Source organism: Bos mutus, chromosome 10 (genome assembly GCF_027580195.1).
Source record: "Bos mutus isolate GX-2022 chromosome 10, NWIPB_WYAK_1.1, whole genome shotgun sequence".
Classification (NCBI taxonomy): domain Eukaryota; kingdom Metazoa; phylum Chordata; class Mammalia; order Artiodactyla; family Bovidae; genus Bos; species Bos mutus.
Window position 1 is genome coordinate 81,331,152 of NC_091626.1, and position 13,166 is coordinate 81,344,317.

Genomic DNA, 13,166 nt, shown 5'->3' on the forward strand with positions numbered 1-13,166 from the left:
GTCCCTGGGATTCTCCAGGCAAGAACACTGGAGTGGCTTGCCATTTCCTTCTCCAATGCATGAAAGTGAAAAGTGAAAGTGAAGTCGCTCAGTCGTGTCCGACCCTTTGCGACCCCATGGACTGCAGCCTACCAGGCTCCTCCGTCCATAGGATTTTCCAGGCAAGAGTACTGGAGTGGGGTGCCATTGCCCTCTCCAAACTTCACACTAGCTGTCCTCAAAATATGACATTGTTGTTTTGTAACAAGGTATACAGAATAAGGGAGAAGGCAATGGCACCCCACTCTAGTACTCTTGCCTGGAAAATCCCATGGACAGAGGAGCCTGGTGGGCTGCAGTCCATGGGGTCGCTAAGAGTCGGACACGACTGAGCGACTTCACTTTCACTTTTCACTTTCAAGCCTTGAGAAGGAAATGGCAACCCACTCCAGTATTCTTGCCTGGAGAATCCCAGGGACGAGGGAGCCTGGTGGGCTGCCGTCTATAGGGTCGCACAGAGTCGGACACAACTGAAGCGACTTAGCAGCAGCAGCAGCATGCAAAATAAAAGAAAGTGGAAGAGTTTGTGCATGAAAATCTATAGTCAACTTCAGAAAAAGACCAAAATTAGAAAGCATCTTCTTAAGGATCAAAATTAAAAAGAAAGAAATTTTCACCCCTGGTTGTACAAGCTGATGTGGATCTTTCTGCATTGGATTCTAACAAAATAATACTGAGATTTAGATCCATAGTCAATTCAAATAAGGTGAGATTTATTCCCACTTCATTTCAAAATACCTCATTTGTTTTAGGGTAGTGTTTAAGTTCCCTTCAATAAAATCCTTAGGATATGTAGGAAGCAAAGTAACTTGGGTTCTCTCACATCTTTCTTCTTTGTAGATTTAAAACCCATGAACAGGTCAGCAACACACATTGTGATGGAGTTTGTTCTCCTGGGATTCCCTGGTTGCTGGGAGGTACAGATTTTTCTCTTCTCACTATTTTTGGTGGTTTATGCCTTGACTTTGGTGGGGAATGGAGCCATTATCTGTGCAGTGAAATGGGACCCACGACTGTACACCCCCATGTACTTTCTGTTGGGAAACTTTGCCTTCCTTGAAATCTGGTATGTTTCCTCCACTGTTCCTAACATGCTAGTCAACATTCTCTCCAAAACGAAGGCCATCTCGTTTTCTGGCTGCTTCCTCCAGTTCTATTTCTTCTTTTCCCTGGGCACAGCTGAATGTCTCTTCTTAGCAGTAATGGCTTATGATCGGCACCAGGCCATCTGTCACCCGCTGCACTACCCCATCATCATGACTCGGAGGCTCTGTGGAACACTGGTATCTCTCTGCTGGCTCATTGGATTCCTTGGCTACCCAATCCCCATTTTTTTCATCTCCCAACTTCCCTTCTGTGGACCCAATATCATTGATCACTTCCTGTGTGATATGGATCCACTGATGGCTCTGTCCTGTGCTCCAGCCCCCATTACTGAATTTATTTTCTATACTCAGAGCTCCCTTGTCCTCTTTTTCACTATTATGTATATTCTTCGATCCTACACCCTGCTGCTCAGAGCTGTTCTTCAGATCCCTTCTACAGCTGGCCGGAGAAAGGCCTTTTCAACCTGTGGTTCTCATTTAACTGTGGTGTCTCTTTTCTATGGGACAGTCATGGTAATGTATGTGAGTCCTACATATGGCATCTCAGCTTTGATGCAGAAAATCCTCACATTGGTATATTCAATAATGACTCCTTTCCTTAATCCCCTGATTTATAGTCTTCGCAATAAGGACATGAAACTTGCCCTGAGAAATGTCCTGTTTGGAAGGAGAATTAGTCAAAATTCATGAGCCAAAAATGTGTCATACTTCCAAGTTCTAATGAAGAATAAGGTGGAAATGTGTAAGTTCTTTCAGTGGTCTTATAGGCTTTACTCTGAGTAGTTCGAGGCCATTTTTTTTTTCCTGGAAATGTGCCTAGCTTAAATAACTTGCTGCCTACTAAAACCTTATAATTCACTGGACTTCGATATGCAGTAAAAAATTTTTAAAGACTGTCCTTATTGGAATTGTTTAAATGGGATTGTTATACGAGGGAAAGTAGACTGCTGAAAGATTTATCATAAGTTTTAGGACAAGTCTAATGACCTTTACCAAATGGTTAAAGGTACAGTGACTTTTTTAACATTTTTATTTAGCTATAGTTGATATACAAAAAGACAGCACATACTTAATATATTTTAAAGGTTAATTTTTTTCCTTTTGGAAAGAGTATCCTTTTTTTAATTAATCCTTTTTTAATTTAATCCTTTTGAAATATAGTTGATTTACAGTGTTGTGTTATTTTCTGGTGTACAGCACAGTGATTCAGTTTTCATATTCTTTTCCATATGGCTTATTACAGGATTGCTAGAGTTCCTGTACTATTCAGTAGGACTTTATTGTTTGTGTATTTTATATATAGTAGTTTGTATCAAGGGACAGTGAGTTTTAACAAAAAAATCTTTCTATAATCTTTAAGAGACACTTCTTTCTTATACCTAGTCTAACAATCTTATCTAAACACACTTTCTCTCTATTGAAAGAGAGAAAAAAAATTCTCTCAGCCAGAAGAAACTCTTTCTTAGAGATATAGTTCCTTTGTGGTAAGTTTGAAATAAAATTTGAATATCTGCTAAATAATAATTTGCTGAATTTGCTTTTAACATTTCTGTTATTACACATACTACACTGTGGTGTAGTTTATTTGCACACACTTCCCCTTAGGGAGCTCCTTGAGGACAGGAACTGCCTTTTTCAAACACAGTGTCAGAGCCAAAAAAAGTCCCTGGAATCCGGGAGCTGGCCTGGCACCGTGAGCAGGTCTGGGTGCTGCTGGGAGCTGGCCTGGCTCTCTCAGCCGGGCCATAGTGTAATCCTGTTGAACACAAACAAGTTCCAGACCACTCTAGAATCATGTTGGAGCACAGACAAAATCAAGAATAGTCACAACCACAAAAAAATGGCCACATATCCTTTTCTTTAGGCTAACATGAATGGCTACTGTCTCTTTACCAGGTAAAGCTTTAGCCCAAGTGCCTTCTAGATAGCCCTTAAGATATTCAATCATAGAATTTTCTTCTACTTTCTGACAGAACCCAGAGAAAATCTCTGTTCCCTTCAGTTCTCCCCAAAGTCAATAACAAAACCCCAAATCATATAATAAATCCTTTCTAATGTCTTTCTACAGAGATGTTCCATGTTCCTCATGGCATGTGTTCTCTCTCTTTGCAAAAAAACAATAAACCCATCTTTGTTCAACTACAGTTGTGTTCATGAGGGCCATTGTTATTGGGAATCAACAGTAGTATAATACTTAGCATAGAAGAAGAGCTCAAATATTTATCTCATTCTATTTAACAGGAATATTGTGTCCCATTATACAAACATGTCACAATTTATTTACCCAACACTCAATTAAGATACTTTATTATAGCCAATATTTTACAACTTAAACAATGCTGCAATAAATGTCCTTGAATAAAAGTCTCTATACAATCACATAAGTATTCCATAAATTAGAAGAAGGATTTCTGGGATATAAATTATTTAATTTTTTAATTATATAAAATACTGTTAAACTCTGCTGCTAAGTCCCTTCAGTCATGTCCAACTCTGTGCGACCCTGTACATGGCAGCCTACCAGGATCCCCCGTCCCTGGGATTCTCCAGGCAAGAACACTGGAGTGGGTTGCCATTTCCTTCTCCAATGCATGAAAGTGAGAAGTGAAAGTGAAGTCACTCAGTTGTGTCCGACTCTTAGCAACCCCATGGACTGCAGCCTACCAGGTTCCTCCGCCCATGGGATTTTCCAGGCAAGAGTACTGGAGTAGGTTGCCATTGCCTTCCCCGTGTTAAACTCTAGATACTTCTAAATAGTGTATTACTTTTCAAAAAATGGTTCTGGGACAACTTGATATACACATGGAGAAGAATGAGGTTGGACACCTACCTCACACCACCAACAAAAATTAACTCAAAATGGATCAAAGATCTAAATGTAAAAGATAAAACTACAAAACTCTTAGAATAAAACATAGACTTAAACCTTAGTGTCCTTAGTTTATACAGAATTATATATTTTTAAGATATAATAAATACAAGCAATAAAATTAAAAATAGATAAATTGAACTTCATCAAAGTTTTAAAATTTTATGCTACAAGGATACTATCTATCAAGAGAGTAATGTCACAGAATGGGAAAAAAATACCTAACAAGAGTCCAGTATCCAGAATAGATATTTTTTTAAAAATACACTCGAGTTCAGTTCAGTCACTCAGTCGTGTCCAACTCTTTGTGACCCCATGAATCACAGCACACCAGGCCTCCCTGTCCATCACCAACTCCCGGAGTTCACTCAAACTCATGTCCATCGAGTTGGTGATGCCATCCAGCTATCTCATCTTCTGTCATCCCCTTCTCCTCCTGCCCCCAATCCCTCCCAGCATCAGTCTTTTCCAATGAGTCAACTCTTTGCATGAGGTGGCCAAAGTACTGGAGTTTCAGCTTTAGCATCAGTCCTTCCAATGAATATCCAGGACTGATCTCCTTTAGAATGGACTGGTTGGATTCCTTGCAGTCCAAGGGACTCTCAAGAGTCTTCTCCAACACCACAGTTCAAAAGCATCAATTCTTAAGCACTCAGCTTTCTTCACAGTCCAACTCTCACATCTATACATGACCACTGGAAAAACCATAGCCTTGACTAGACAGACCTTTATTGGCAAAGTAGTATCTCTGCTTTTGAATATGATATCTAGGTTGGTCATAACTTTCCTTCCAAGGAGTAATCGTCTTTTAATTTCATGGCTGAAGTCACAATCTGCAGTGATTTTGGAGCCCCCAAAAATAAAGTCTGACACTGTTTCCACTGTTTCCCCATCTATTTGCCATGAAGTGATGGGACCAGATGCCATGATCTTCATTTTCTGAATGTTGAGCTTTAAGCCAACTTTTTCACTCTCCTCTTTCACTTTCATCAAGAGGCTTTTGAGTTCCTCTTCACTTTCTGCCATAAGATGACTCTTACAACTCAACAATAAGAACACAAATAATTCAGTTTTTTAAATGTGCAAAATATTTGAGTAGGCATTTCTTAGAAAAGGATGCACAAATGGCTTGTAAGCAAATGAAAAGACACTCGGTTAATCTCTAGGCAAAAATATATTAAAATCACAATAAGGTACCTCTTCATACCCACTAGCATGGCTAAAATAAAATAGACAGACAATGCCAAGTGGATTTGAAAAAAATCCTGGCCAGGATTTGAAAAAATTTGAACACGCACATGTTGCTGGCAGAAATATAAAATGGTGCAGCTGCTCTAGAAAACCATTGGCAGTTTCTCAAATAGTTAAACACAGAGTAGCAACAAGTTCATTCATAAGTATAAACCCAAGAGAATTAAAAACATATTCATACAAAACATGTATATGAATGTTCATGGTAGTATTATTCATAATAGCCAAGAAGTAAAACAATCTAAACCTCCGTCATCTGATGAATGGACAACAAAATGTGGTATACACAAAATGGAATATTATTCACCCATTGTTACATGAACTTTGAAAATATTATACTAAGTAAAATAACCCAAACACAGGCCATATATTATAGGATTTAATTTATATAAAATATCCAGAATGGGCAAATCTATAAAGACAGAAAGTAGATTAGTAGCTTCTAAAGACTAGGCAGAGGGAAGAATGGGAAATGACTGCTAATGGATACTCAGTTTCTTTGGGGCTGAGGAAGATGTTCTATAATCAGTGGTGGTGGTTGCACAACATTGTGGATATACTAAAAATTACTTATACTTTAAAAGGATGATTTTTATGCTATGTGAATTGTGTCTTGCTAAAACATTTGTTTGAGAGTGCTCATTTTCCCACAGTCTCCCCAACACTGATTTTTATCATGGTTTCTCATTTGTTTGACAATATGAGAGGTGAAATTAGTATTGTGTTCATTTTCCTTCCTTGAATTTTACATTTAGTGCCACAAGAGCTTAGGGAAATAAGTATATAAGTATCAGTATATGCTGTAGCCAGAAATTCAAAAAGAAGTTGCAGTTGACTGGTGGTTTGAAGATAGGAAGGAGAGGGGAACAAACATGTGCTGAGAATCTTCCAGATGTTTTTTACTGTGATGTGGTCCCTACATAAATTGTCTCATTTAATCCCTGTGACACTGTTATAAGATACAAGTTATACTCATTTCACAAAATAAGACCCAAAGAATCTGTGTTAAGTATCTTTCTAAACCTGCAGAGCAGAAGATGAGGTGAGGCTCTGAGTTTAAAGAGAAGCCTAAGCAAATGTGTGGAGTTGATAAGAGGGTGGAGTAGTTAAGTGACTAGACTGATAAAAGTTGAGGGTTCATTTTGGGGTCATATTATGAAGGGTGTTGAATACCAGACAGGAAAAATATGTGAACATGGAGGAGCAGAGAAAAGGGCTGATAGAAAGGAAGAGGAAATCAGAACCCTAGATATCCTTCATGACCTAGGTATCCATGCCATCCAAATCTGCCACCTCCTCTATTTCAACAAATCTCAACACCTCCATCTCCACACCACCTCTCAATTGTTCCCAAGAAAAGGAGTGACTGATGTAAAATTACTGTTGAAACTTTTGAAGGATGAATTTATGGAACATTAATATTTTTCACCCTTACTTTTGTGTTGTCTTGGAGATACTTCTTAGATGCTGGATGTACAATTTTTGAGGATGGAAAATTGTGGGAAAAGATAAAACCTGTCACAGTGAGAATCCTCGTTGACTTATTCCTCCTTTGTCATTTCTCCACTTTAGCTTTCTAAATTCTCTAAAACCTTAGCCCTACAAAATTTCCTTTTTCCATGGTCTTTTTGTGACTTCTTTTCCATAGCCATTTGTGTTTTGCTACCTTCTGGTGGTCATTGTACTTCCATTGTATGCCTAAGTATAAAACAAAAAACTTCAACCCACCCAAGCATTATATGTGAAGGAGGATAATGGTTAATTCAATCTTCTAGTTAATCAGACGGAGAAGGCAATGGCACCCCACTCCAGTACTCTTGCCTGGAAAATCCCATGGGCAGAGGAGCCTGGTGGGCTGCAGTCCATGGGGTCGCTACGAGTCGGACACGACTGAGCGACTTCACTTTTACTTTTCATTTTCATGCATTGGAGGAGGAAATGGCAACCCACTCCAGTGTTCTTCCCTGGAGAATCCCAGGGACGGCGGGGCCTGGCGGGCTGCCATCTATGGGGTCGCACAGAGTCGGACACGACTGAAGCGACTTAGCAGCAGCAGCAGCAGTTGATCAGAAAAATCCTTTTGATACTGAGTATTAAAATCTTTCTAAAATGTGTTTGCCCATTCTTTTTTTTTTATTGTTCAATCTTTAATTTTTTTTAATCTTTGTTTTTTTAATATAAATTTATTTTAATTGGAGGTCAATTACTTTACAATATTGTATTGGTTTTGCCATACAACCACCTTGGTATGTTAAAAATTATTTAATCTTTCACCATACAAGAACACAGCAAGTGTAATAGGTTGGGACAGGCAGTGAACAGGCAGACCATAGGCAATCCAATCCCATTCTATCACCAACTAGCTATGTGTGCTTATGTAAATCAGTTCACCTCTCTGGCCTCAGCTCCTCTATCTATAAGAAAGCTAAGGTGAGTGAACCTAGGATGGCCTACACTGATTTTTCTCTCGATATATGACAAGTCTCATAGTACTTACTCTGTAGGAAGACACAGATACATGAACAGTTTGCTTTAATTTAGTGTGTGTGAAGCTCTAACCTGGAGTAAACACAGGGCGCTATCAGAGCATATGGGAGGAGCACTGAATCTAAGGGTATATGGGAGGTGGCAGGAAAATAAAAATTGAAGAGAGGGGACTGGTTATAAGGGTACTGTAATAATCTGTAGAAGATATGATGACCTGATCTAGGACAGTGCTTCTCAGAGTATGGTTCACAACAAGGAAACAACAGAAACTATCACAGATTATGTCCTTGTATCTGAGCAATTAGACATCCCTGGAGAAGGCAATAGCACCCCACTCCAGTACTCTTGCCTGGAAAGTCCCATGGACAGAGGAGCCTGGTGGGCTGTAGTCTATGGGGTCACTAAGAGTCAGACTCAACTGGGCAACTTCACTTTCAATTTCATGCATTGGAGAGGGAAATGGCAACCCACTCCAGTGTTCTTGCCTGAAGCATCCCAGGGACGGGGGAACCTGGTGAGAGACCATCTATGGGGTCGCACAGAGTCAGACACGACTGAAGTGACTTAGTAGCAGTAGCAGCTGCAGAAGTGCTTTATCTGGATTAGTGGATTAATACAGTTTTATCCTTAATTATAAATTTTTCGATAAAACAGGCAAGTACAAACATTAAGTATGTGAAAAACCACAATTAAAAATTAAATCTAAGTGCCTAAGGAGAACGGGCACTGTACAAACTAATCTTAACTATTAGAATTTTAGTCTTTCCTGCATTCTCTTCATGGGTTTAATTAAAAACACATAATTCCTTTCGCTTTCTTACTTTGATATAAGAACCCCACAAAACAGCTTGGTTTAGTGTCAAAAGCATCAGTGTGTACTCAGTCATGTCTGACTATTTGTGGCCCCATTGACTGCAGCCCACCAGGCTCCTCTGTCCATGGAATTTTCCAGGCAAAATACTGGAGTGGGTTGCCATTTCCTCCTGCAAGGGATCTTCCTGACCCAGGGATCGAACCTGTATCACCTGCATTGGCGGGTGGACTCTTTACCACTAGTGCCACTTGGGAGTAGACCCAGATTAAGCTTGGATTTACCACCTATTTTGTATGATTTATTATGTATTTTGTATGAATTATGTATGACCTTATTCATCTTAAATCTCTCATATTGCTATATCCAATGTGAGAGTAGGTATTCAGTCAACAGTTATGAATTGAATCAGAAACTGAGTCTAGGAGGAACCAATACGGTAGTAAAAGAGATCTCCTCTTTGCTTGCCAATTTATGAATTGGGCTACAGCAGTAGGCAAGTAAATAAAAGAAAGATTATAGTCCTCCCTCCTAACTGTTCAACCACCTGGCAGAGCAAAGGAAATGGCCTGCACCAAGAAAGGAGCACAAACGAGAAGCAGTGCTGGACAGGGTGAAAAGACTGGTAGGCTGACACCCTAAGATTCCTTATCTCTTGGGAAGCATGGTTTTCCTGACCACACTGGTAAACCATGTACTCTGCCATCTAGTGGGGCCTCAGATTCCAGCACTCTGGATCTCCTGCATTCACCTGATGGGATTCTGGTCAACACCCTCTATAGCCGTCGGGCCCTGACTGTGTAGCCATTTTATTTACTTTCTCTATCCACATAAACATGTAAATACATGAAAAAACATGTGACAAACTGATTTCTAAATATAAGCAAGAATAAAAGTGTTCAGAGAATTGTAATCAACCATGGAATAATGTTTGCTTATTCAACATTTATTGAATGTGTACTATAAATAAACACCATGGTAGGGTTAGGGACACATTCTAGAAAGACACTAGAAGAGATCTCTCTAGAAGATATCACAATCTCTTGGGAGATATATATATAATAATTTACACATCACATATATAGTGATATAATTATATACATATGTTTGCTTTATCTAGAATGCAGTTCTCAATGAACACTGATGAAACTATAGACAGATTTCTGTGTCTTTCTTGGTCTTGTCTTAAGATGTAGCCTTGTAAGCAAGTGTATCTGTAGGATAACAGCTACCCCTTCATTCAGTAAAAAAAAGTCGCAATTCAGCCCTCAACGAAGTGTTTTCTATCCTGGATGATGACTGTGGCCTAGCCAAAGAATGTTGGCAATAAAGCATTCAAAGTCAAGTCTACTACTATTGCATTGCTTCTCCAGAGGTAAGTTGGTACAAGGACAGTTTCCTTTAGCAGTATCCATTTGTTCAAAAAGAAGTCACACAAATGTGCTTCTGTTTGCAGAGATATATGTATTCTCCATAACTTTAAAACCATACTAAAAATAATTTTTAGATGTCATTTAAAACCATAACGCATGAAGCCAACCTGAAAAGGCTACATATTCTTATGACTCCAAGTATATGACTTTCTAGAAAGGGCAAAACTATGGGGACAGTAAAAAAGATCAGTGGTCATCAGGGGCTAGGCAAGCAGGGAAGGATGAACAGGTGGAGCACACAGGATTTTTAGGGCAGTAAAACTATTCTGTATGATACTATAATGGTAGATACAAGTCACTACACATTTGTCAAAACCCATAGAATGTACAACATCAAAAGTGAACCCTAATGTAATCTGTGGACTTTGGGTGATAATGATATGTCAGAGTCCACGGACTGTAACAAATACACCCTTGTGATGCAGAATGTTGATGGTGGGGAAGTACGTGTGTGTGTGTGTGTGTCTGTGTCTGTGTGTGTGTCTGTGTCTGTGTCTGTGTGAGGGCAAAAGGTATATGGGAACTTTCTGTACTCTCCACTCAGTTTTGCTGAGAACCTAAACTGCTCTAAAAAAATAAAGTCTATTTGAAAATACTTATTAAAAATGTAACCCAATCATGATTATTGTCAAAAACTGTGCAACTACTGTTCGTTTAGGCAGTGACAAACAGAAGCAGACAAAGTTTTCCACAAGGCTTTTTGCTACAGAGAAGGAATCTGTGAACCAAAATGGACTCACACTCCTCAAATGATCAATTTTTTCATCGACTCCCATCATCCCCCAGACCTATTTTGGACACCTCAACTAGAAATCTTCTCCCTCTATGCCAGCAAGAACAAAAAACTTGAAGTCAAACACAGTAGTTGGCAAAATCTAGAAGAGTTTGGCACTGTGTAAGCTGCTTTGGTGAAAGGACTCCCCCAAGGAACCCTATACCCCCAGGCCTAATCCAAAGTTATTTTAACAGATTAGAAAAGAAACTTGGAGAGTCATAACAGAAAAACCTAGAGTCCCCAAGGTCCTAGTTTTAGACTCTCTGCAGAAGCTATGCTTTGGTTGATTAAAGCAGGAGCTGGAGGCCCCTGAGAGCCAATTAGAAAAGGAAGTTAGGATGAGGGAGGGAGAAATGATTCTAGCAACTACCAATTAAAAGTGAATGGATCCCACAGTACCAAGGGACCATGATTCAAACTGTTGCATCATCCAAGTTCCAGTACCAACTCCCTGAACATGAAGAGAGAGCAAAGAGGAGGGGTAAGGGAGGCAAGCAGGAGTGTCCTGCACTTTGGCAAGCTTCCACTTCTCATCTCAAGTGAATACACACCTGACAATTAAGGTGCAGGTAGAATCTCCTGATTAGCCATGCAGAAAACCCCAATACCATGCCGTAAGAGGGACAGGACCCGTAGGCAGGGAAACATGCCCAAAAAAGTTCAGCAGGATGCTGCTGATACAACAGACCTGCTACCAATTCAGAATTGCTCCTGTTAAATCAGATCACACATGATTCATCGTCCTTGTATAGACCAATACCACTTCCATCACTACTCTCCCCTCCATCCCATACTTGTAAAATACAAGATGATTTTCAAGTATGTTCACAAATATTTTCAAGTATGTTCATTACTTCATTGACGGTCACAAAATCCCTGTGGATTCTGTTGGCTATGTATTAGTATTTCCATCTAAGAATTTTTAAAAGTTGATGCTAAAATTCAAGAGGTCTGCCTAAAAGCATAAAGGCAGTATTATTTTTATACTTTTAAATGACATGCCACTAAGTCTATATACACATAGAATATCCCCAGGAAAAATGTAAGAAAATGGAGTGGTTACTACAGCAGAGGGAGTAAGGGGTCAGGAGTGGAAATGAAGCTTTCTTTTCTCTATTTTTTGGTAATTTTACACTATTGTATATACAATTTCCTAAAATTAAAAGAAAATAAAGTTACAATTAGGGAGCAGAAAACCACGATCCAATTCTCTTTCCCACTGTATAGTGCTGTCTCCCACATTGGGGAAAGAGAGAGGACAGTTCTCTTTCCTTTATGTCTTCCCACTTATTCCCCATTCCATCATCACCATCCACATGTACATGTACATGTACATATACATAACACAACTTTCTAAGAGAATTTCCCCATGATTGCCTGTTCTGTGCAAATCTGCCAGGAGCTGAGAGTAGGCTGAAAACCAACCAAATGATAAAAAAATTGAATTCCAGCACACTTGAGTGATCTTGCTTAAAGTGATTCTAACCATATATTTTATTTGGGGGAAAAAATAGCATTTTTGTTCAAATAGTTTGAGAGAATAGAAAAATAAGCTAGCACTTCAGTATGAAGTATCAGTTTTAAAAAGAATGAAGGCCATAATATCTGCCAGTTTTGGGAATACAATTCCCTAATACTCAACAGCCTGGCAAGTCACTGACAAAAAGGGGGAAAACTTCCTTTCCTGAATATCAAGAGATATGACACAATGAGAAATGCAGCTACACACATTTAAAGATAATATATATATTGATAGAGTATTGGAAGAAATTGACTCTCGGGTCACTTTCAACAATGAAACACTGACTCTACAATTCACAGATGTATGTAGATCAGTAAATAGACAAGGAAAATGTTAGCAGAATCCTGGCACCAAGGGGCAGTCATTAACACAGACTAAAATAGGAGACCATCAAGGAAACAGCATAAACGCTCGCTTATTAATTGATTTCATGTAAATTTATCAAGCACTTGTGTCAGGTACTGAGCCAGGACTTACGACTGCTAAGATGACTGCCTTCAGAAAGCTCACAGCCTGTAGGAAACGCAAATAATTAAAACACAAAAGTGCTCTGAGAGTATAGCAACAAACACATCAAAATTGAATATGCTCAGGAAGACTTTAGAAAAGAGGTAATGTTTGAACTGAATTTCAGAGGACAATTAGGAACTCTCCAGAAGAGATGACAGAAAGAATCACACGTGCAAAAGTACTGAGGTATGAAAGAGCATGGAAACAAACAGATACTAAACATATGCTGGGGTTGCCATGCAGTAGAATTATAAGTGGGCAGAAATGAGGTAATGTAGATAAGCACACTGAAACATGAAGGCTGTGGCCCATGCGAAGGGAGTATCGTATTGGAATTAAAGAATTGCTGAGGGCTTTCTTGAG

At 39.2% G+C, this 13,166-nt stretch overlaps 1 protein-coding gene across 1 annotated transcript; it reads left to right on the forward strand.

Moving 5' to 3' along the window:
- Nucleotides 1–869: 869 nt before the first annotated feature.
- Nucleotides 870–1,835, forward strand: LOC102270613 (olfactory receptor 11H4). Its single transcript, XM_005901887.2, has one exon. It carries the CDS (start codon nt 891–893, stop codon nt 1,833–1,835), a length of 945 nt encoding a protein of 314 aa, XP_005901949.1. The 5' UTR covers nt 870–890.
- The last annotated feature ends 11,331 nt before the right edge of the window (nt 1,836–13,166 follow it).

What these genes read in the sequence shown, in the direction of transcription:
- LOC102270613 (XM_005901887.2), top strand. Translation starts at nt 891, where the DNA reads ATGAACAGGTCAGCAACACACATTGTGATGGAGTTTGTTCTCCTGGGA.